This window comes from Condylostylus longicornis, unplaced genomic scaffold (genome assembly GCF_029603195.1).
Source record: "Condylostylus longicornis isolate FDR11 unplaced genomic scaffold, ASM2960319v2 ptg000027l, whole genome shotgun sequence".
Classification (NCBI taxonomy): domain Eukaryota; kingdom Metazoa; phylum Arthropoda; class Insecta; order Diptera; family Dolichopodidae; genus Condylostylus; species Condylostylus longicornis.
The window spans coordinates 1,448,249-1,470,453 of record NW_026577996.1 but is presented as its reverse complement, the minus strand read 5'-3'; the positions used below and the strand labels follow the sequence as shown (position 1 = coordinate 1,470,453).

The 22,205-nt window shown below is 25.9% G+C and overlaps 1 protein-coding gene across 1 annotated transcript; it reads left to right on the top strand.

Annotated features, from left to right (window-relative positions):
• Nucleotides 1-370: 370 nt before the first annotated feature.
• LOC129607476 (neuroligin-4, Y-linked) lies at nt 371-21,396 on the top strand. Its single transcript, XM_055518503.1, has 4 exons — nt 371-404; nt 6,209-6,574; nt 18,920-19,258; nt 20,238-21,396. Exons 1-4 carry the CDS (start codon nt 371-373, stop codon nt 21,365-21,367), a joined length of 1,869 nt encoding a protein of 622 aa, XP_055374478.1. The 3' UTR covers nt 21,368-21,396.
• The last annotated feature ends 809 nt before the right edge of the window (nt 21,397-22,205 follow it).

Below are 22,205 nucleotides of genomic sequence, written 5' to 3'. Positions count from 1 at the left end.
CTCTACTTTTTTTTTTCTATCAAATATAAGTAGGTACCTGATTTTGTAAAATTTTTTTTAGAAAATATTTGAAAAATAATATGTGATTTAATTAAAAATTAATAATTTTTATTATGAAAATTGAATTAAGTTTTTAATTATATTTATACTGGCTGCGATATATGGAAAATGAAATATTGAAGAATGGTTTTCGATTGTAGAATCGAACATCTTAATATTGTTCATTTTAATAAGCTTATGTATTTTTTTATTTGAATTATTTTCTAAATAGTAAGGGTATTTATCAGGTACATATTTGACATATGCTCAAACTATGCTAAAATTTCTAGGCTTCAATATTCTAATTCTTCGAGGAACGATGTCTTCTAATATGACATTTCCAGTTACGACCCAATATAATGCAAGTAACTTTTGTTTGACTTACGACATTAAAATATTTTGAATTTTGATAACCAGTCAATAGGAATAAAACTGTTTGGACACATTTAAATTTTTAAAGTTAGGAAAAATATTAAAGTATATAAAAAAGCTACGTAAAACGTATTTAATTTAATTTCTTATCGGATATATACCTAGTTATGTACACAACTACAAATGAATTGATTAATTTTAGTATGAAATTAATTTTTATTTAATTTATTTTTTGTTAATGGTTACAGATTTTTGTTTCTTTATTATATGCTTTAACAACGTAATAAACTCTCAAAACTGGTTTTCAAAAATTTCAGTAGTTTGATAACAAACTAATTTGTTATTAAGAATGGGTAACCGTCGAAATAAAAATCAAACTGCAAAATCCTAAAAAAAATCAGAGAAAAACAAGTTAATAAATTTTAATTAAAGTTTAAATATGAAGAATTCTGTTTGTGTTTCAAAACAAAAAAAAATATTAAAAAACAGAATTGTATTGGAAATAAAAAATTGGAATACAATTGAATCCTTATATACCGAACACTTAGATTTCATTTAAACACGGCAACAATTTATGTGTGTTAGATAAATTTCGTAATATACAAGACCTAATCATCATCGGCGATCATCATTTATTGATTTTAATAATATTATCAGTAAATAATGTTATTAAAATCATTAAAAATAACATCATAGCCGCAAAATAGTTTTTTAATGTTAGCTCTTTGCGATTCACTTAGAATTTTCATTTTTCTATTGTTCTGACACACACCTCATTCGGTTAAAATTTAGCTGAATTTGACAATGATAGTTCCAAAAATTCATACAGCCCTAATTGCCCAATTGCATCAAAATCGTCCTGAACAATGTAGGGCTAAAACCAATTAAGAAATATATGATAGTTACTCACTTTCTTTTCACTTGGCGCGTAAAATAACGGCGCGTAAAATAAGTCCCAAAAAGAGTTGATCAAGAGTTGATGAAGAGGAAAGTACTAATTCCAAAACATTTCTCTCTGTAAATAGAGATTTTCGTTGATATTGAGAGACTTAATATATTAGAGGCTATTATATTAAAAAGAAATCATATTGAAAGAGCTCTAAATCAACTAAATTTTAAGTCTAATTTTAAGTCTACATTATTTATTGATTCTAAGTCTGCATTAATATATTATTCTGTATATACTACTATTCTGTATACTGTACGTTATGTATGCCAATTTGCGGTTAATCATGTTGAAAGATAAGAAAGAGAGGAGAGTGCCATGTAAAACTGAAATCCTATAGTATTTTCGACTAGAGTAGACCAATTTGGATAAGTTTAACAAATATTTGCTACACATGTATCGTCTGCACCCATCACCCATTTTATCAAGTACCAATAAATGTCATAATAGTACCACTGTGAGTGTTAAGTTTTTTAATTTAAAACAGCGGTACTAAAAAAAAGTAGTTCTATTGCGTAATTACAAAAATTGTCTTCTGCATAGCACTACTATTAACTATATATATAATATACATATACACAATGCCATTAGTCAACTAAGATATAGTAAATTAAAATTTCAAGTTAAATTATTAAAATTTAAAATTGATATCTTTTTATTTTTGACTTTTACTATTTTGCTTGTAGAAAATACTCGAGAGCCCTCTTTTGTTTTTTTTGCATGCTTCTTCCACATTTAATAAATCAAATAAGGGTATGATGGGATCCAAATAAATGCTGAATCATATACCAATAACAGTCATTTTGGATATTTTAGCAGAAGAAACTTTTATAATTAAAAATAATTACTTAATTTCACTCCCATACGTTGAACAACAAATAAAATAATTTTTTTGTAAAGGACTTTGTTGCGGAAAAGGAAAACATAACAAAACTCACTCGTTGCATAAAATGCTTAAAAAAAAGGAAGTCATAAGTAGGTGGAATTTATAAAAAATATATATACATACAATATACATATATATATATATATATATATACATATACATATTTCATTGGCATAAAATCATACATTAACATTGGGAAAATTTTGTTTGAACAAAAAAAAACCTTTATTTATTTTAATATTTTGGCAAAGATAAAGTTTTTTGTTTTAATGGGGCATTTATAAAAGTAATTTTTGTAAATAAAGTTTTAGTTATTTTTCACATATTGTATATTTCATAATCTTACATAATGCATGCCATGTTATATTTAAACTTACATATGTATATAAATCAATTTACTCATGTAAGGTTTTCAAAAATGATAATTAAATTTGATATGGCATAAACCGTGTAACCTATTATACTTGATATATTTGCTATAGGGTGTCCGAGACTCAACAGTACTTCCCATAGTAGAGTGATAGAATGACCCCAGACAAACAAAAAACACCTATTGATATTTTGTTTTTTGAACCCTATTTCTTGTTCATGACGTTTCAAAGTCGTAATATCTGAAAATTGTGTAAAGGAAAATTTATTAAAAAATTTTTTTTAAAATTTTGACTTTGCACTTCGACAACATCGACACACCATTAGAATTCCCTGAGTTTCAAAATATGTGTACAAAGTTGGCTTTACCTGTCAAATTAGCCAAGTTATCAATAAGAATGTAAAAATTAGATGGTTAAATTCCAATTTTGATGCCTCATAACTTAAGAAGGAGAACCCAGAAAGTAAAATGTCAGTAGGTGTTTTTGGTTCCTCCAAAATCATTCTATCATCCTACTACGGGAGTACTTTGTTGAGTATCTGTATAGACTGTATATACTGTGTTGACATCCTGTATAAACTGTATAATATTATGTAAGTGGTAAAGAGGAAGGAAGCAGATTTTAGTGTCAAAGTTAATAGAAAACGTGACTACAATCTTCATGAAATTTTTGTAAATAAATTTACGTTATTCAAACATTTTATCTTAATAATACTTTCAAGAGTATGAAGTAATATTCAAAATTGAAATTCTTTTAAAAAAAATAACTAGAAAGTTATTTAAAATAAATCTTTCTGGTTTAATATTAAATTAAAGTTATTATGAAATATGGTGAAATTTAAAATTTAATGTTGGATTCTTATGTTATCAAAATTAGCTTGAAATTTTTAATATATTTAGATAAACAGAATGATTGTCAAATTAAATTTTCTATCTCGAACGTAGTAGCAGATTTTAACTGTTAATTAATCATTAGCTGAAAGAATAAGTTTAATACTCCCTTAGTAACGTAAAAAGAACTTAATGTAATTAAAAATTTCGCCAAGACATTGTAAAAACTGTAAATAAAGAGCTTGAATATTAGTTCATATCTCATTGCTTCTGTTATCTTTGGTTTTAAAGTACTGCAGAAATTTAAATTAAAAATTTTTCTATATGGTTTCTCCTGATACATACAAGCCAATGCATGTACATAGATGGAGTTGTTTAAGTTAACCTTGTTGAATTAAAATTATTTATTAAATTTATTAATGTTTTGTTTTTTTCATTCCAAGAAATTTATTAAGTTTTCGAAACTAATTAATTCAAAAAAATTTTAATTTAAAATTCATATATGCATAAATAAATTCACATAATAAATATAGTCGTTAATAAAAAAAATCAAATATTTAAAATATTAATTGTATAATAAGCAGGTTAAAATTGAAGAGTTTTGCTCTAAAAACTTCTGACATAAAGCGAGCGATATTAAAAAAAAAAAATTGCCACCTCATATTTTAACCCTTAAATTTATGTTCTATACTATAAATAATAGTAAAGTCATACATACATAATGAGTATACATAAATAACTGTAAATGTACAGTTTCACTACCCATGAAATTTATTTTATATAAAGTAGCAAATGTAGAGAGGTGCATATTTTTATATTTTAAGCCAAAAATGATTATAATAAAGTCGCGTGTGAGATGGTAATCTAGTGTATAGTCCAGACCTCTATGAAATATGTATGTATGTATTTTTGTATTGTACTGTACTAAATGTCTAACTAAAAGGTATACATATGTGAGTGTGTACGTACATAATAGTAAAATATTATTTCGTTCACCTCTTTTGTGAATTCAAATGAATAAAATAATAATAAGAAAACCGATTTAAAAAGGAAGTTTTACAAAGTCAAGTAAAAGGAAAAAAACCCAAATAGAGTTGGTAATGCCAAAATGAATATAATATGAAAAGTGAGAATGAAAGTATTTTGCTAATTTGAAAAATTTTCAATGTTTTCCAAAGGATTTTCAATAAAATTTAACATGATTTGTATACTAATACATACGTACATAAATCACAAGCTCACATAAATATTGTTATATAAAAATCTATATTACTATTGAAAATATGTATGTATATATATAATATGCTTATATTATAGATATATATCCATTTAGTTTCATAAAGTCACAATTAGGTTTTATTTGCAAAACATTTTAATATTCATACATGAATTTTAAGAAAATCAGTGATGTAAATCATTTGAAAGAAAATTGAAACATTAAAATAAGGTATTTATATTTGTTCATAGGTAACAAGTACGAGTATTTGTGATTTTATATTTTTGACACTTTATGTTTGGTCTTGGACTAAATTATGACAAAAATTCTGCAACGCAGCTGCAGCATGCAAAGTAAATCATTGACTTTTGTATAAAACGTAAAACACAATTTGTATAAAACGTCAAAAACTGAACAGGGAATTTTTAATTCCAAGTGTTTACAATTTGAATTAAAGATATGAACGCAATACAGTTTTCGTGTGCCGATTTTGCTATTTAATATTAAATAAAGAAATATAGGAAACAATTTGTTTTTTACAACAAGATGCCGCATCCATTTGGGAATAAATATTGCTTTTCTTCCCATTCCCCCATCCAGTTTTTGTTAAGGAGTCATATACTGTTTCACAGCTCTAGATCATTTTTTGGCGTAGTGCGAAATCCTTCGATTCAAATAAAAAAATCACGTAAATTTTGCTTTTTGTTTTCGTTATAACGGGTTAAAAGATTAGCCTTATTATTAATGTAATATCACCATCTAACCCTTATATACATATTTCTTAGAAATTACGTACAGGAATAGCGAGCAATTATTTTGCACGCCACTGAAACAATTTTTGTTTTATTGTTAAACTCCTGTTGTTATTTTATTATTATTTCCTTATAGAAGTTTGTTGTTTTATTTTAATATTTTACAAAACATAAAAAAGAAATTCTTATAGAAATTTTAGTTGATTAGCGGGCATGGAACTGTTTAGTTTGTTTTTCATCTTTCTCAGTTATGTTTAAAAAAAAAGAAATAAAATAAACGGTTAATATTTTTCCCCCTTTATAACGGTTAACATACAAAAGAATTTATAAATAAAATTTTTAGAATTCTAAATATTTGATACAAAAAGGATTAAAAATAAATAATTTTTTTGTATATAAAATGTTTTCAAAAATTAATTTAATTTTGCTTTTAGTTAAAATTTCAAAAATAAAATTCTTCAAAACAAATTGAGTTACAGTTAAATAAATAAGTATATGGAAAAAAAAAAAAAACAAAAAATTTTAAGAATAAAATTTAAAAATTTAAAATTATAAAAAAATAAAATTTTTATTAAAAAAAGATTTTTTTAAAAATATTAAAAAAATTGTGAAAATATTTTCGGCGATGCTGTAAAATTTTAGTGAATTAATTTTTAAAACGCCATCTTTATTGATTTAATTAAAAGAAAAAAAAAATTGTAATTTAATCAAAGAAGAAAAATAATCAAAGTGAATTTATTGAGTTTAAAAACAAAAATAAAAAGTATGGAAAAATATTTGATAAAATTAATAATAGGATTTTTAACATTTCAATTAGTTGAAATTGTTAATGGTAGAGATGCTCCGCCAGTTGTGTTACCAAATCAGGGTACAATTATGGGAATTTATATGAAAATGTACCGTACACAAATTATTAAAGCATATTTAGGTATACCATATGCAATATCAGAACGTTTTCAACCACCAGTCGTTGATGTTTTACCATCATGGACCGGTATACGTAATGCATCAAAATTTGGACCGGATTGTTGGCAAAACTCTAAACGACCATTAAAAAAACATACAGAATTTTTTCAAAAAGTACTTACAACAAATCGTATTGTAAATGATGACAAAATATATGATGAAAATTGTTTGTACCTGAATATTTTTATACCTGATGGTAAATAATGTGTTACATGTACATATAAATAAATAAATAAATTAAAATAATGTAAAATAATAATTAAGTAGGATTCAAATATTTTGAATTAGTGGCTCTCTGTTGGAGTTGAGAAAAGCTATTATAAATTAAAGTTTTTTTTCAAAATTATCCCCCCAAAACTCTTGTCTTTGAAATCTCAAATGTGTGCACGCTCGCAAATTTTATTCAACAAAATTCATTCATTTTAAATTTATTTGTTAGATTCCCGTGAATAATGCCTATGTGTATGTGTATTGTAAATTTTCTGCGTTATGTTTGCCTTAATATTATTAGTTGTATAAATGTTCCCGCAAGAGTTAAATAAACTTTTCATTTCCGGTTAATTATATAGAAAAAGAAAGAGAATACAAAAAATTTGGGTTAATTTGATTCGGAAGAAATTTATATTGCATATTGTTAGGCTGTAATTCGGTAAATTAAAAATCAAGAAACAAAAAATACCTTTACTAATTTTTTTTCCCTTTTATTTGTGTGTCGTTATTGTTATTCTTATTATTTTCATTTTTCCTGTGGAAAATCTTTTCTTTAGGTAACCATAGCAGTTATTTGGTTGTTTTTTAAAAGTTGTTATGTATTTTTTTCTTGTTTTTGTTTTTAAAGGAGAGCTGCGGGTTGAATTTTTTGGTTTTGTCTTTTTTTAACAAGGTAAAATAAAAATAAACAAGCGACCATGTAAATTTCCTTGCATTCCGATTGATTTTGAATAATTTTGGTTGTCGAAAAAATCAATTTTGAATATAACGTTTGCTTTTTTTCGGTGTTTTCACGTTTTCTGTTTTCCTAAGTTAAAAAATTTCATTGTTGTGTTTTGTTTTCATATTTCTTTTGTCTATTTCGTTTTGTATTTTAGTTATTTTATGAATATAAATTTAGTATTTAATGTTCATGTATATACAAGGGAATTTTATGACTTGAAATAAAGTGTGATTCTACATTATATTGGTTGGTTTACTGATGATAAACACACACCCATACAATGAATGTAGATTGTAGATTGCTAGAGAAGGATATAGGCAAAGGAATACTTTACCTCCCATCAACGCAGTCAGCCATGGTTTATTGTGGTCCTTTCATATTCCACTTACACTATCTTAGTCTCAAGTGAACACCTATGGAGATGTCCATTACGGGGCTGAACATAAACTTCTCAACACCGAGAAAGTTCCACCTAAACTATCTGCGTCTCTTGACGGCAAAAGCAGGACAGTCGCGCAAAATTTGTATGGCTGTCTTTTTATCGTCCTGACAGAAGCTACACAAATGGGAGTCCGATTTGCCCAGTTTTTAAAAATGATATTTTACCGGACAATTCCCATTGAAGCCAGTAATAGATGAACACGATTTCGTTCATTCCCAGTAGCTCTGCAGCAACTTCCTTAGGCAAAATGGGAGGAATAGCTTTATATGATGATATTCCTCAGTAGCAAGTAGTCAGCAATCTCGTCACGTCTGTTCCCTGGACAACTCAACCTCTGAGGCCCTGTCAGTTTGGCCTGAACACCCCCCAGTTTTATTTAGTGGTAAGACACCATGGACCAATAGGTAACGTTAGGCTTAGCTCTGGACATGTATAGCTACAGTGCTACCTTGCTAACCACTCATGCTTTGCCATTCAAACTCTTACACATCCACAAGGCCTTCGTTACTCTTTCAATGACACTGTCTTTATGAGTGTTCCATGCAGAGGCGATCATGCAAGCTGCCCGCAAATATTAAACTGGTTGGAGTGCGCAATACGCTGACCAAACTACAGTACGACTTGTTAGTTGCTCCCCATTTCCACGTTTTGTGTCGGCAACGAATCTGCTTTTACAAGTACAATGTTCTCAGATTCTATTGCACAATATTAGAAATCGTACCCTGGATCGGCCCCAGATGATACAAAAGAATCCCGCCCTTCGTAGATCCCGGCAATCTTTCGTAAATATAGAGTGTGTCATCAGCTATGGCAGGTTTAATAATTCTATTCTGTAGCATACGGCCAATCCATTTGCGCATGGTACTGTATGGTGTGTTGTCAAACGCCCTCTCAATGTCAAGAAAACAACCAACTGCTTTATTTGTATCTAGAGAGTTCTTTACGCTTCACACTAGACTCTGCAGAGAGACCGAATGTAGTGGATCTTCAACATCATTGAGTTCATGCCTCTTGCAAGATCAGTTAATTTGAGTACCCTGTGAAGGAAGAGTAATCAACGTCAGTATTCTTGTATATACCGCAAGAAATCATAATCAGGGAGATATTCATTTTCTTAATAATTGAAGTGTTTCGCGACTCGCGTAATGATTTCTACTTTGGGTTTGCAGAATATTAATTAGTAACTTGAATATTTAAGAATAATGGTTTGTTCATTATTCCAAGTATAGTTTCCAGTTTTTTTTTACTTAATTGAAATTACAATGAATTAGCTAATGTTATCTAAAATTTTGCGTTTTAAGTGATTACTTTACATGAATAATTTTAAATTTTTTTACATAAAATAACGTTTCAAAAAAAGGGCTTATTTTTACCATTACACAAACGTGTGTTATTCTACAGGTAGCTTGAAATTTTATTATTTAATAGAATTTCTGCTTTATTGAAAAAATAATACATAACCAAACTATTGATATGCATATTGATTTCCATTTCCGGTTACCTAATCAACACAAAAAACACAGAAAAACAAAAAAAAATATTAAAAATAAAGAAATTCTATTAGAATGTAGAAATCAAGAATCTTTTTTTATATTTAATAAATGTTTATATACAAAACATTATATTTGCAAGGACACACATTTAGATCTTACAGAATATGAGGAGAAAGGGTGCTAAAAGTGTTTTAAAACTTTCTTTGCCTTCCATAGTTATTTGGTTATTTTTGTTTATTGTTTTGAAACTGTTTTTTTATAAATCTAAATAAAATAAGAATTTTTCGTCATAATTGAATTGGGGAAACAAAAACAAAAATAAAAGGAGAAAAGAAGAAGTTTAGGAATGCATACAATCATCATATTGCAATTATTATCAATTTCAAATTTTTTTCATCATAAATACTCACATACACTAGTTTATATACATACAAAGTGAAAAGAAATTAAAAGAATCATTCCCAAATGGTTTTATTGCAAAGTCACGAGACTTTATAAAATACACTAAAGCATATAATAAGCATAAGGAAATACATACATACACACATATGCATGTGCAAATAATATAATTTATTTATTATATATAATATTATTTAAAAGTCATATTTCATATTGAATAAACTTGAAAGTTGTTATCTACATACCAATACGTACAAGTGTTGTGACTTGAGTACAAACCTTTAAATATAATTGAAATGAGCGAATGAGGTGTAAAATAAGTTTTCTGCAGATAAAAAATTAGAAATTTTTCTAAGAAAAAAAACTTCATATTCTATGGTTTTATTTACGTATTACCTTAAATGATTTCCGAGGACAAGTTTTAGTATAGGATCACTCAGAACAAGCTGATTGGTTTAGATGGCTAGCATGACCCACATTGCATGGCACTCCAATTAGCACAGATATGCCGTTTTGTTACAAGATTGAACATAAGAGTCATCCCCTTCTAAGGAATTTGTCTCTATCTCTATCACTTTTGCTAAAGATAATGTAAAGCCCAGCAATGCTTGCCTCACCCAACGAGAGCAATTTGCAGAGTTGACTCACAGAGGTAGTGAAAAAAGTATAATTTTTTCACCAACCTCCCGATAACTGTAATAAGAAGTATCAAAAAAATTTTTGGCTAAATTCTATCGCGAAAGAAGTTTTATAGGATATTTGAAAGGAGCTTTATTACGATCGTATTTAAGCCATAACTTCCTTGCCGCCCCACATGTGGCAAACCTTCTATACATGTGCCCGGGAAGCGATAGATGACAGTTAAATATATCGGAACAGCCGCTGCGGTACCTATCTCCTCATTCGCAGAACTGACTCAAAACAAACGTTATAATAGAATTAATTTTCAATGGGAAATTTCTTAGAGAAGTTTTCAATCCGACAGTTATCTTATATACAACATAATCTTATTCATAAACATAAATTTTAGGAACCAACATTTCATTTATTTTTATTTAAACTTTAACAATATACTGATCAGAATACTAATAAAATTTTAATAAAATAATAAAATTTAAAAGAAATTTTGTCGGACTGCATTTTACCGTAAGAATTACATATGTATGTATGTATACATATGTATATTCGTATAGTAATAATTAAATAGATGAGAAAAAGTGAGGAAGAGAATGAGAAGGAAATGAAATTGAAAAAAAAAATAACAATTGATTTTTAATCGTGTTTTGTTTTTTATAAATGCCCTACATTTTTGCATCATATTCTTTGACAGACATGAAATACGAAAAACAAAAAAAAAACAAAAAAAAATATTATAGGTCGAGATTTCTGACACAATGATGTTATGACTCAAGGAATTATAAGTAATGTATTGCAAAAACGTTATTTATGTATATATTTTTCTATGTATGTTTTTAGACATTCAATTCAAATATTTACCAAGGATTTACCGTTTATTATGAGAAATTATTTTAATTTTTTACATTTTCATTTCTACTGCATATGCATGAGACTCGCCATAGTCTTGCATGAATATATGTACGTATTTCATTATAAGGTTGTATATGTACTTAAATATGTTTATTTTACGTACATTTGTACGTACATACATGTGTACTTATAAATTTCAATTTTCGTATATAAATACGAAACTTTAGAAGCAATTGTAAAAATTTTCTAAATTTAAATTTTTTTATTGAAGTGTCTTTCATAAAAATTAAAATGATTTATTAGAAAGAAAAAGTAAAGAAAAAGAAAATTAAATTTCGGTAAATTTAATTTTTTTTTCGTTTTCTCTAAATAATATCAAAAATAAGCAAAAACTAAATTAAACGAAAACTCCAATTACGTTATTCAGGAAATTTTCATTAAACTACTCTTTGAATTACTTATGTTTGTAAAATGTAAATATGTTATAGCTATGCTACATTAAAATAACATTACTTATGCCTACATACTCGTATAGATATAGTATATCAAACTGCTTTTACAATTACTTTAGGTTTTCTTAAAAGGGTTTACGTGTAAAAAAAATCCGGTGTATAAAAATCCCTTATAATAGGGCAATTTTCTTAATACACACATATGTATGTAGTTCATTGTTTTTAGTAAAATTTTAGAAATAGAAAGTAACTTCATGCAATATCTACATATTTTAGTGACGAGTGAGTAACTGTTTTTTTTCTTTTGTTCATCTTACAGAAAAGTGCTAGAAATGTGTGCTATATGAAAGTAGATTTGTGTGTAATTTGTAGGCGGTAATGTAATTTTCTTTTTTGATTTCCTTTTACTTCATTTTTATTCGTAATAAATTTAATAAATTAAATTTAAAATGAATTATATTTAACGAATTTTTATATACTTTGCAAAAAAAAAAACCCAAATTTATTTTAGATTGCATGTGTGTAAACACTTATATTGTGTCAAGTTTAGTTTAGCCTTCATGGTGACTTTTGAGTTAAAATTGTTATTATTGGCAATTTGTGACATAGTACTTATATAAGAAGTTTTAACCATGTGCTGCTTTTTTGACAGTGGTATAAGTCCATTTTTTCATATACTGGGATATTTAAGAGTTTGTATTTGAATCAATTTAAAAATATTAGCCAATTTTAATTGATTTTTTTTTTGTATTTTATGTCAAATTAAAACTCTATCGAAATTGTGATTGTAACTGTGGAGAGAAGGTGTCTATAGCTTATCAAAATTACCATTAATTTAAACTTTTTAAATAATGGACTTATACAACTTTCAAAAATCCGAGTCATATGCACATTTGTAGTTAATTCTAATTTTTTCACTACATGGTGCATGGTGTACATAAGTAACAATTCCATTAGAAATTAATTAATTAAAGTATTTGCCGTTTTTTTTTTAGTCTGATAAGGTTTGGTTAATTAAATACTGGCAAAATTTTAAATTGTGTTAGACTCAATTATATTTTAGGCTCAATATTATATACTCAATATTTGTTCAAAAATTTAAAAACTAATTAAGTGTTTTAATTTAAAGTCCAATAACATTATTGTTACCGATTTAATATTACTTATGTATTTTACATATAATATAACTGTTGCCTTTGTTGCGAATTGAACGGTTTTTTGGATCGTATTGTTCGTGTTCCAAATCCGACCCACAAATTGTGATTGTTAATTCTTTCAGATGAGCAGTGAGATGTTTTTACAGAATATAGCCAGCCATTAAGAGTTTAATAAAAACTTTAGCTCAATATTGTCAAGAGTAAAAAATTATATTGCAAACATGAATAAATAAATGCTACTAAAAAAGAGAAGGTTTAAATAATGAATAATATTTAATTTAAATTTGAAACACAATTCTTTACGCAAACAACAGCCAAATTCGATTATAAAAATACTATATTTCTGATTATTTTAAAGATTTCGTGAATAAAATTAAATTACAATACGTAGTTAATTTTATTACATTTATTTAATAAAGTTTTATTTGAGAATTAAACCGCAATTAAATTATAAAAAAGTGAAAAAAAAATAAATTACACACTCACATTTTCTGTTAAAAATTTGATTAAAACCAAGAAAATGTGAAAATTATTTTCGTTCTTTGCTTTGTTTTTATTTATTTAATTCCACTTTTATCGCAATTTTTTGTTGAATTAATAATAAATAATATAAGAAACAACGACAAAAGGACCTCATTGAATAATAATAGTTAAAATATATAGGTGAATAACCTTTATCCGAAAATATTTTCAAGGTGTTATTTTATTATGCAACATACAACTATACATATGTATTTAACAAGATATACATATGCACAAGATTTGGTTTTTTGCCTCTTTTACTTGAATTATATAGATTACACAATGTTTTACATACAATATAACACGCAAATTTATTTTAAATCGAATTTACTTATATAGCACATAATATATATGAAAAATACACAAGTTAAGAAATTTTTTTTTGCACCTTTCATTAATTTTTCAATTCTTTAACTTTAAATTATAAAGTGACGATTGGGATTTCCCAATATTGAACAAAAAATTGAATAACGTGTTTTCTTTTGCATTAAAACATTTTGCACTAAGAAGGAGGGTAAAGTAAGGAAACATTTTTGATTTAATAAAACTAGAGTGCTTTGAAACTTCTCATTTACATACAAATGCAAATTATATATATAGAATATCCTTAGGATCTTAAGTATGATCCTATAATATAATATTATTTTATGGTGAAAACAGAATAAGATTTATTTCAAAAATGAATATACAAAATACTGCACAGTTGACTTTGTCGTTCTGCTGTTGCTCCATGTTTTAACTACGGAAATCGTCCGCCGTTGCCGTTAACACCGCTTTAGTTCAGTTTTTACACTTAATTATTCTAAGTTGTGTTTTTGCTTTACTATTTGTACACTCTTATTCTGCACTATTAATCACAGCATGTGTTTAAATTTAAAACCATCAAATCTAATATTATTAATAAAAATTTTCAATACGTATATTAATGAAAAATATATTAATCATTTGCTAAAATAACCTATGTTTTAAATTTTTCTTTGTTTTGACAATTATAAGAATCTAAAAAAATACATCATAACAGTAGTGTTACTCAATTATTTATTTTTCTACAATAAATTATAATTTTCCCCTTAATTTAATGCCCCCATTTGTATTCTCACAGTTTAAATGACCTTTTGATTAAATCAAAATTTTTTTATTTTTTCTCAGCTTTATAAAACTTAATTTTTAATGTATCTACGTATGTGTATGTATAGAGATGTTGTCTTGTGTTATGTGTACATTTATATGTTTGTATGTATATATGAAATATATGTATATTAATCAAATTACGTCAATCTAATACTAAAAGTAGTCATCATTGTTATTTCCGCAAATCGTTAAAAAAAAACTTAAGCGTAACATGTGAGAAGTTCAAATGTTAGTAACATATACTTGCCACCTGACTTTTTTTTTTGTTTAGAAGGGAAACTAAGAAAAAGGAAGTTTAATTTTTTTTTTCTCTATTTGGATTTCAAGTTTTAGGGTCTAACTTTGTTAACAATCACTAAAATTATATAAATAAAGAAGAAATTATTCATTTGACATTTTCATATACTTATATTTAAATTATATACATACATACCTATGAAAGTATTTATAAGTACCTACAGGTACTTTCAGAATAAAAGTATAAGTATAATATTTATAAGAAACAATAATGCTAAATTTTTTTTTAATTTTCATATTGATTTAATTTTTTATTTAGTTCGTTCTGAATCGTATGTAGAAATAACTGTAGTTTTGTATTTACATATGGGTATTACAGTTGTCCGGGAATATACTGTGAAAGTAATCATAATGAAACGATAACAATTTCCTAAATATTTAAAGGAATTAATGGTTTTTAATTAAATTGAGAAATAGGATTTTGAACTTGACTTTTCACGACACCTATTTAAAATAGGATATTTCTAACAAGGACAATTTATTGTAATAATCGAGGATTAATTTTTGAAATAACTTTTTTTATCCGTTAATTAGATGTGCTTAAGTTTAAATGAAGAGAAATTATATTCCATTATGAACAGAATCGGAATATTTTCAGTTAATTTGAAGGAAAGAAGCAGAACAAAACTTTTTGTTGAAGTTTCCGAAGAAAATTTAAATGATAAAAATTATTGATAAATTTTTTAGTACTTTATAAGTCACATATAATAGAACATATAGAAACGAATTTTTCTTTTGTAATAACTGAGAAAAATTCTCTGTCCGAGTTTTGACTTAAGAGTCTCCATCTGTTTTTCAAGTGTTCTTCTATGTAATCAGTTTCATACAATTCATTTTTCTAAAATAGATTCAAAATTTTCTTACCCATTCTACTTCAGTCTCTTGTATGGTCTCTTGCTGTAGTTAATTTTAAAAATTTGTCATAATCTAATTTTCTGGCAGCGCCAACTACAAAGTAACACCAAAAAACATATTGTTTTCTCTAATTTTACACCTTGCTGTAATAATTTCGAATGAAATTTTGATAGCAAATCAAAACTTATGTAAAAATACCTAAAAAAAAGAAAATTTCAATAAACAGCTTAAACATTTAAAGCGATTAGAGTAAAAAGTACTTCAATTGAAATTAATTAACTTTCTGTTTTTTAATTTGTAAATGTTGGTGTGTAAAAGTTAGAAAATCGATTTTGAAAACATAGAAAAGGCGAACAAAACTTTTTTTTATTGCTAAATTAAATTTTTACATGCCCATAAATTAAATAACACAAAACAGCCCTTTAATGGAATTTTCATTCAATTGATAAAAGTTCAATAACGTAGAGATAAATAATATGAAATACAATAAGTGTCTGTTAAAAAATGGCTAACGCTTACATGAATGGAGGTCTTCTATATTACACCTACATATATTAATTGAATTGTGAAAATGTTTAAAAAAACTTTAATTAGTCCTTTTATGATTTTCAAAGTTTCTGATAGAATTTTTAACAAAAATTTTTTGCATTGATTAATTGCATAGAATAAGAATTAAAGTATTGGAATTTAGGCCAATTGAATATTGATAAATTATTGTTGTATAAAAAAAAACTTCTACAATTCCATAAAACATGTTTTGCGGTATTTCAAGCACAAAATTTGTGGCAAAAAAGAGGTACAAAATAGTTAGAGTATAGGTATGGTACTTTTGGAATACGCATAAGAGTACTCGTGCATAAGTGTGTATACAAAAATCAAAACAAAAAATCTATGTATAAAAAACATTGATTGCAAATTATGATATCAAAAATTGAAATGGATTTTTCATCGTAATTCAAAATCAAACTCATTTTTATACCAGGCAACGAATTCAGCATTTACATACAGATGCATACATATACTCATATTATCAATTTACAATATATATTTTTTGAACGTTCTTTCAATGTATAAAACCATTCACAATAATCCCATGAAAGCTTGTATAGAAATTAAGAATTTTTGTTCAATAAATGTGCGTGAGTGTTTTATTGTTATTTGACATTTTTTTGTTGTGTGCGGTTGGTAGTCACTTGAAAATATAACAAATAATTTCGAGTAAGGTATATGTGCATTTATAATAATATATATGTATAACAGAACACAGTTTTACTTATACCAAACCATATACAAATTTATATTGTATACAGTATTTTCTTTAATTTTATTTATTTGAATTTTAGTATAATAAGATATAAGATTCAAAATAGTATTTTATAGTTTGGTTACTATTTACCACACTTATCTTTTATCGCATAGATTTATTCCTTTATTTGTTGATATTTTAATTATAATTTAGATTAAGTCTGTTCAGGATTCTTTCCTTTTGTAATATACAATTATATTAAATTTTATATTTAGCAGTATGTATTTAATCGAACTATTTCCTATTCTTGAGATCAATTTTGGAAGTATTTTAGTCAAAATATAGAGATTCTAGTATAAATTAACAAGTAAAATAAGAATAATCATGTACCTTTTTGAGTAGGGAAGGAAACAGAAATTTACTTAAATGCATATTCCTTCAATCTTAGTTGATTTTCAGCGTATCATGACGAAAATGTACTAAACGCCTTACGTATATGCAATAAACAACATAAAATTATACAAAAAAAGTACTCATTATTAACAGCTACTTCTTTTCAAAGTTCAAATGTTTCACACAACGTATATATCTTTGTATATATTTATTACACTCACAAGTTTTGAGGACTGTAAGAAAAAAAATTTCAAAATTTCCTATTGTGTGTGTAGGCAACAAACTGCATAAATTTCTCATTCAGTCTTATATAAAAATGATTTACCATTTCCATTTCTCATTTTTCTTTTTCTTTTTATTTCTATAGTCTAGTCTTTAAATTTTTAAAAGCTTAACGAACTTTTACTAAACAATTTCCGCCGTTAAACTTCCTTCCTAATGGCAAATAGCGGAAAGGATAAAAAAAAAATTTTTATACCTAAATGAAAGTATATAGGATATTTTTTCTCTTTTCAGAAATTTCCGTCTTGAATTAATTAATGGTTGACCAAGTTTTTTGAATTTCGCTTCTTTATAGTTTTTAAGTATTTTTTAACTTCACAAAGTTTAAAGAAATTTATTATAGTGAAATTTTGAAATTGTTTTGCTACATTCAGCTGTTATTAAAGAGGAATTTACAATAGGTTTAGAGGAATTTAGTGAATAAATTTTCTTCAAAAATTAATTCTGTTTATGTGGTGAGATCCTTTATCCTTTAGTAAATTCATAATTAATTATTATATGTCATTTTATATTAAGTGTTATAACTGATAATTTTATAGAGGAAAAAAACTTGAAGAAAATTTTTCTATTTCTACATTTTATATACATACATATGAGAAATTTTCTCACACTCTTCTTTACTCTACATCATAATTTTTTGACACTTCCAGTTAAATTTTTTGTAATTTTCCTTTCGAGTACACATTCAACTGACAGGAAAATACTCTCATACATATTTTAATTGCCTTTTGAGTAATTTTCCTCAGACTTTAATAACTAATTAATGTTTAATATGCATGTATGCAAATATTTAAGTCAAAATTAAAAGATTAATACATAAATATTAATGACACATATTTTTCGAGTGTATGACTGTTAACTTCATACAACAATGTATTGTAGTTCATAACTTAAACTTTAATTTAATTCAAAAATTTCTACTTATTATTTTTCAACGAAATGATCAACATTTATAGCAATAATTTTCATGAATTATTAATTTTTTTTTTTTAAATTTTGTATTTAATTGGACAGAAGAACCACACAATATTTAATGGGAAACAAATTTGCATTTAATTACTTGAAAAGAATCAATGTTGAATGCGACACGAAACTTAAATACAAGGGAACCAATACACAAAATTTTTTAAAATGAAATTTATTTGATTAATTAGATTTGTAGTAATACCTGTATCACTACATCGAGTCAGTCTGTAGGCGTTAATTACTGGATTTTGTAGTAATGTCAACAAGTGTCAGAGTATATCCTCTAGTATTGTTAACCTGTCACCTAGTAATGTTAATTGTAATGTCGCAAGAGATAATGTCGACTATAATTTATTTGGCAATGAATATACTTATATATACATACATTATTCTAAACTACAATTATGCTACTTCAACAAAATTAAATTATTCTAAGCAAAATTTTAAGCATTTATTTAAATTATTTTTAAAATTATAATTTTAGTTGAACCACCAATGGAAGGATTCGCTGTTATCGTTTGGTTACATTCTGGTGATTTTTCATCGGGAAGTGCAGCTGATTTAGATCCATTTCAATTAGTTTTTAAACAAAAAGTTGTTGTTGTAACTGTGGCATACCGTTTGAGTATATTTGGATTTTTTACAACTGGTGATGGTGAAGCTGCCGGTAATTATGGTTTAATGGATCAAGCAGCAGCATTATTATGGATAAAAAAGAATATAAAATTATTTAATGGTAATGAAAATTCAATAACATTAATGGGTCATGGCTCTGGTTCAATAAGTGTTGGTTTACATTTAACTTCTGGTGACTGGTCAGCTGGTAAGTAATTTGATAAAAAGAAAAATACCTATGTACACATACATAAATATATGTATATATACTAAGTATATTATTATGAAAAACAAATATTTCAAGGATATTGAATTTATTAAACAATCATTTTATGGAAATTCAAAGTAATTTTAAATTATTTTAAGAAATTTAACAATACTTTCGAAACAAGGACAAAATATTCAATTTAGTATGTAAATAAGAAATATTATGGATATTGTAGTATGCAAAATATTTAATTATTTTGTGAAATACTTTTGAGTTTTTTTTTAAATGCACGCGATAACATTCTTGGATATTTTACATACTTATTAAAATTGGATTGTAAAATTTTATATAATAATGAATTATTTAAATTTCAAATAAAACTCATAAAAATTTATTGCAATAAACCAATTCTTAAATATGTAATATTAAAAAAAGCAGATCCGGTTCTTAATTATGTACCACGCATTCCAAAATCACATCAATTAATTATTGTATACTCGTAATGTTGATTATACAGTGATGAACCACATGCATATAAAGTATAATTTCAAATTTTTGCATATTTTTTCACGAAATGGATACCTGCAAATTAAATAAACAATTATAATGCCGCAATATATAGGTCTACATATTTCAAATCAATTGCACAGCACTTTTTTAAAATTAACATGCTGTTTTCTTTTGAGTACTTATTAAAAGCAATTGCGGCAGAACAATATTTTCATTGATATTTTCAAATTTGCTTAAGAATGGTAACGAGTTTTATTGGCATTTTGGTCACCTCACCTAATGGCATCAGATTATATTTTACACATGGACCTTTACGTTTATAGTGAAAATTATAGTTTATGATTGACCTAGTATTTGACACTCATAACACGTAATCAATTAAAACTTAAAATGAACTTAACATTTATAAATTACACAATTTTTATAATTTTTCGAATGCCTAAAATTTTATATTTTCGATATATTTAAGGTACATTTCATCGAGCAATAATGATGTCAGGGAGTAGTTTATTTGATGGTGCAGTTTACCCTCCAAATTTTTATGTTTCATCAATTGATACAATCATTTATCCCTTTGGATGTGTTCGTCGACCTACTTCCAAATTAATAGAATGTCTTCGTAGATTGGATGCAAAACTTTTAATTGAAAATATACCATATTATCTTGAATGGGGACCAGTAATTGATGATGGTTTAAATAATGCATCAAGTCCATTTATACCTGATTATCCAAGAGTTTTAGTTGAACGCGGTATGGTTAGAGAAATTCCATTGTTAATTGGTTATACAAATATGGAAGATGTACTTGATATTATTGTTGGAGACATGATGGAAACGGGTATTACACAAGAAATTTATGATACAATGTTAAATGACGCTGTATTAAATGATCTTGGTCATTTAGAAAGTAATGAATCATTATGCGGAAACTTACAAATTGTTTTGGATGCTGTTAAATATTCATATATGCCATATCCACCAATAAAGAATGGTGAAAAATTACGTAGAATGTTAGTTAGTTTTTATACAGACAGAAAATATGTTGCACCATCAATATTGTTAGCAAACCAAATGAGTAAATTTAATATGACATACGTTTATCGTTTTGATATAAGACCAGAAACAGAAGTTGCAAAAAAGGAATTATCGGATTGGGTTGGTGTACCGCATAATTTTGATTTATTATTTGTATGGGGTGTACCATTTTGGTCAGATAAAGATGGTTATAATAAATGGAATATTACGGATAAAAGAAATTCTGATTTAGTGATGACATTATGGGCTAATTTTGCAAAATTTAGTGATCCTACAAAAGTAGGTGTATACATCAAATGGGACAAATATACATTTGATGAACAAAAAATATTAGTTATAGATCGTGCATTTAATATGACAGATGATATGAATTTTCGTGGTATACAATTTTGGAACGATTATTATCCAAGAGTGGTACAGCATGCAATTAATTGCTGTAATGGTTCCAGTAATGCTATCGATTTAATATTATTAAGTAGAAATGAAAATTATTGTATTATAACATTAGGATATTTAGCAATTACAACGATTCTAATTAATGATAGATTAAGAATTTTATCATAGTTTTAATTGTAATTTGATAAGGCAGGATATAAGGGCACTTTTTGTGTATGTACATTTGAAGAAGAAAATTTTTGTTTATTTCTAATTGTAAAATAATTTTTATAAAAAGAAAATGTTGTTGAAAAGTTTATTTTTACTATTACTATTAGAATTTAGCAGTTAAATCAAACTTTGAATATAAGATTTGAGCACGCTTCTAGCTTTATCTGATTTTAAACCTAAATATATGTAAATCTTATGTTTTATAAAAATTATATTTAGCATAAAAAAGTAATAATTGGTATATTATTAAGTAATACTGCTTTAACTAGCTAGAAAATTTTAAATTTACTATTAAACTAAAAATAAGTTAATATTAACATGTAGATAAAATATAAATATTCATTATAAATACTTTAGTTAAAATAAGTTAAAAAACAGCATTGTAAATTTTAATTATAAATCAAAAAATTTTTAAAATAATGGAAGTTGAAAATTAAAAATAAATTTGGCTACAAATATGTTTCGACTTTAAAAATATCAATCACGGCTTGAAGTTAGTGGGTCGAGTAATCAATACATATTGTGCCTACAGAATACCTTATTTGCTACGGCACATTATTTTACTGTGAAATTCAAATTGTACCCTAAAATTAAACACAATACAAAATTCCTTTTCAATATAACATTTTCATTCTACAAAATCGATTCTTTATTAACTAAATATAAATTAAAAGGAATTGCATATAAAGTACGTATTTCTAAAATTGTTCATGATATTTTCCATATTGCGTTTCCTCGAACGTGAATTAAAAGCTTTTATTTAAAGTACTCAAAATTTATTTTTTTAAAGTTCTTT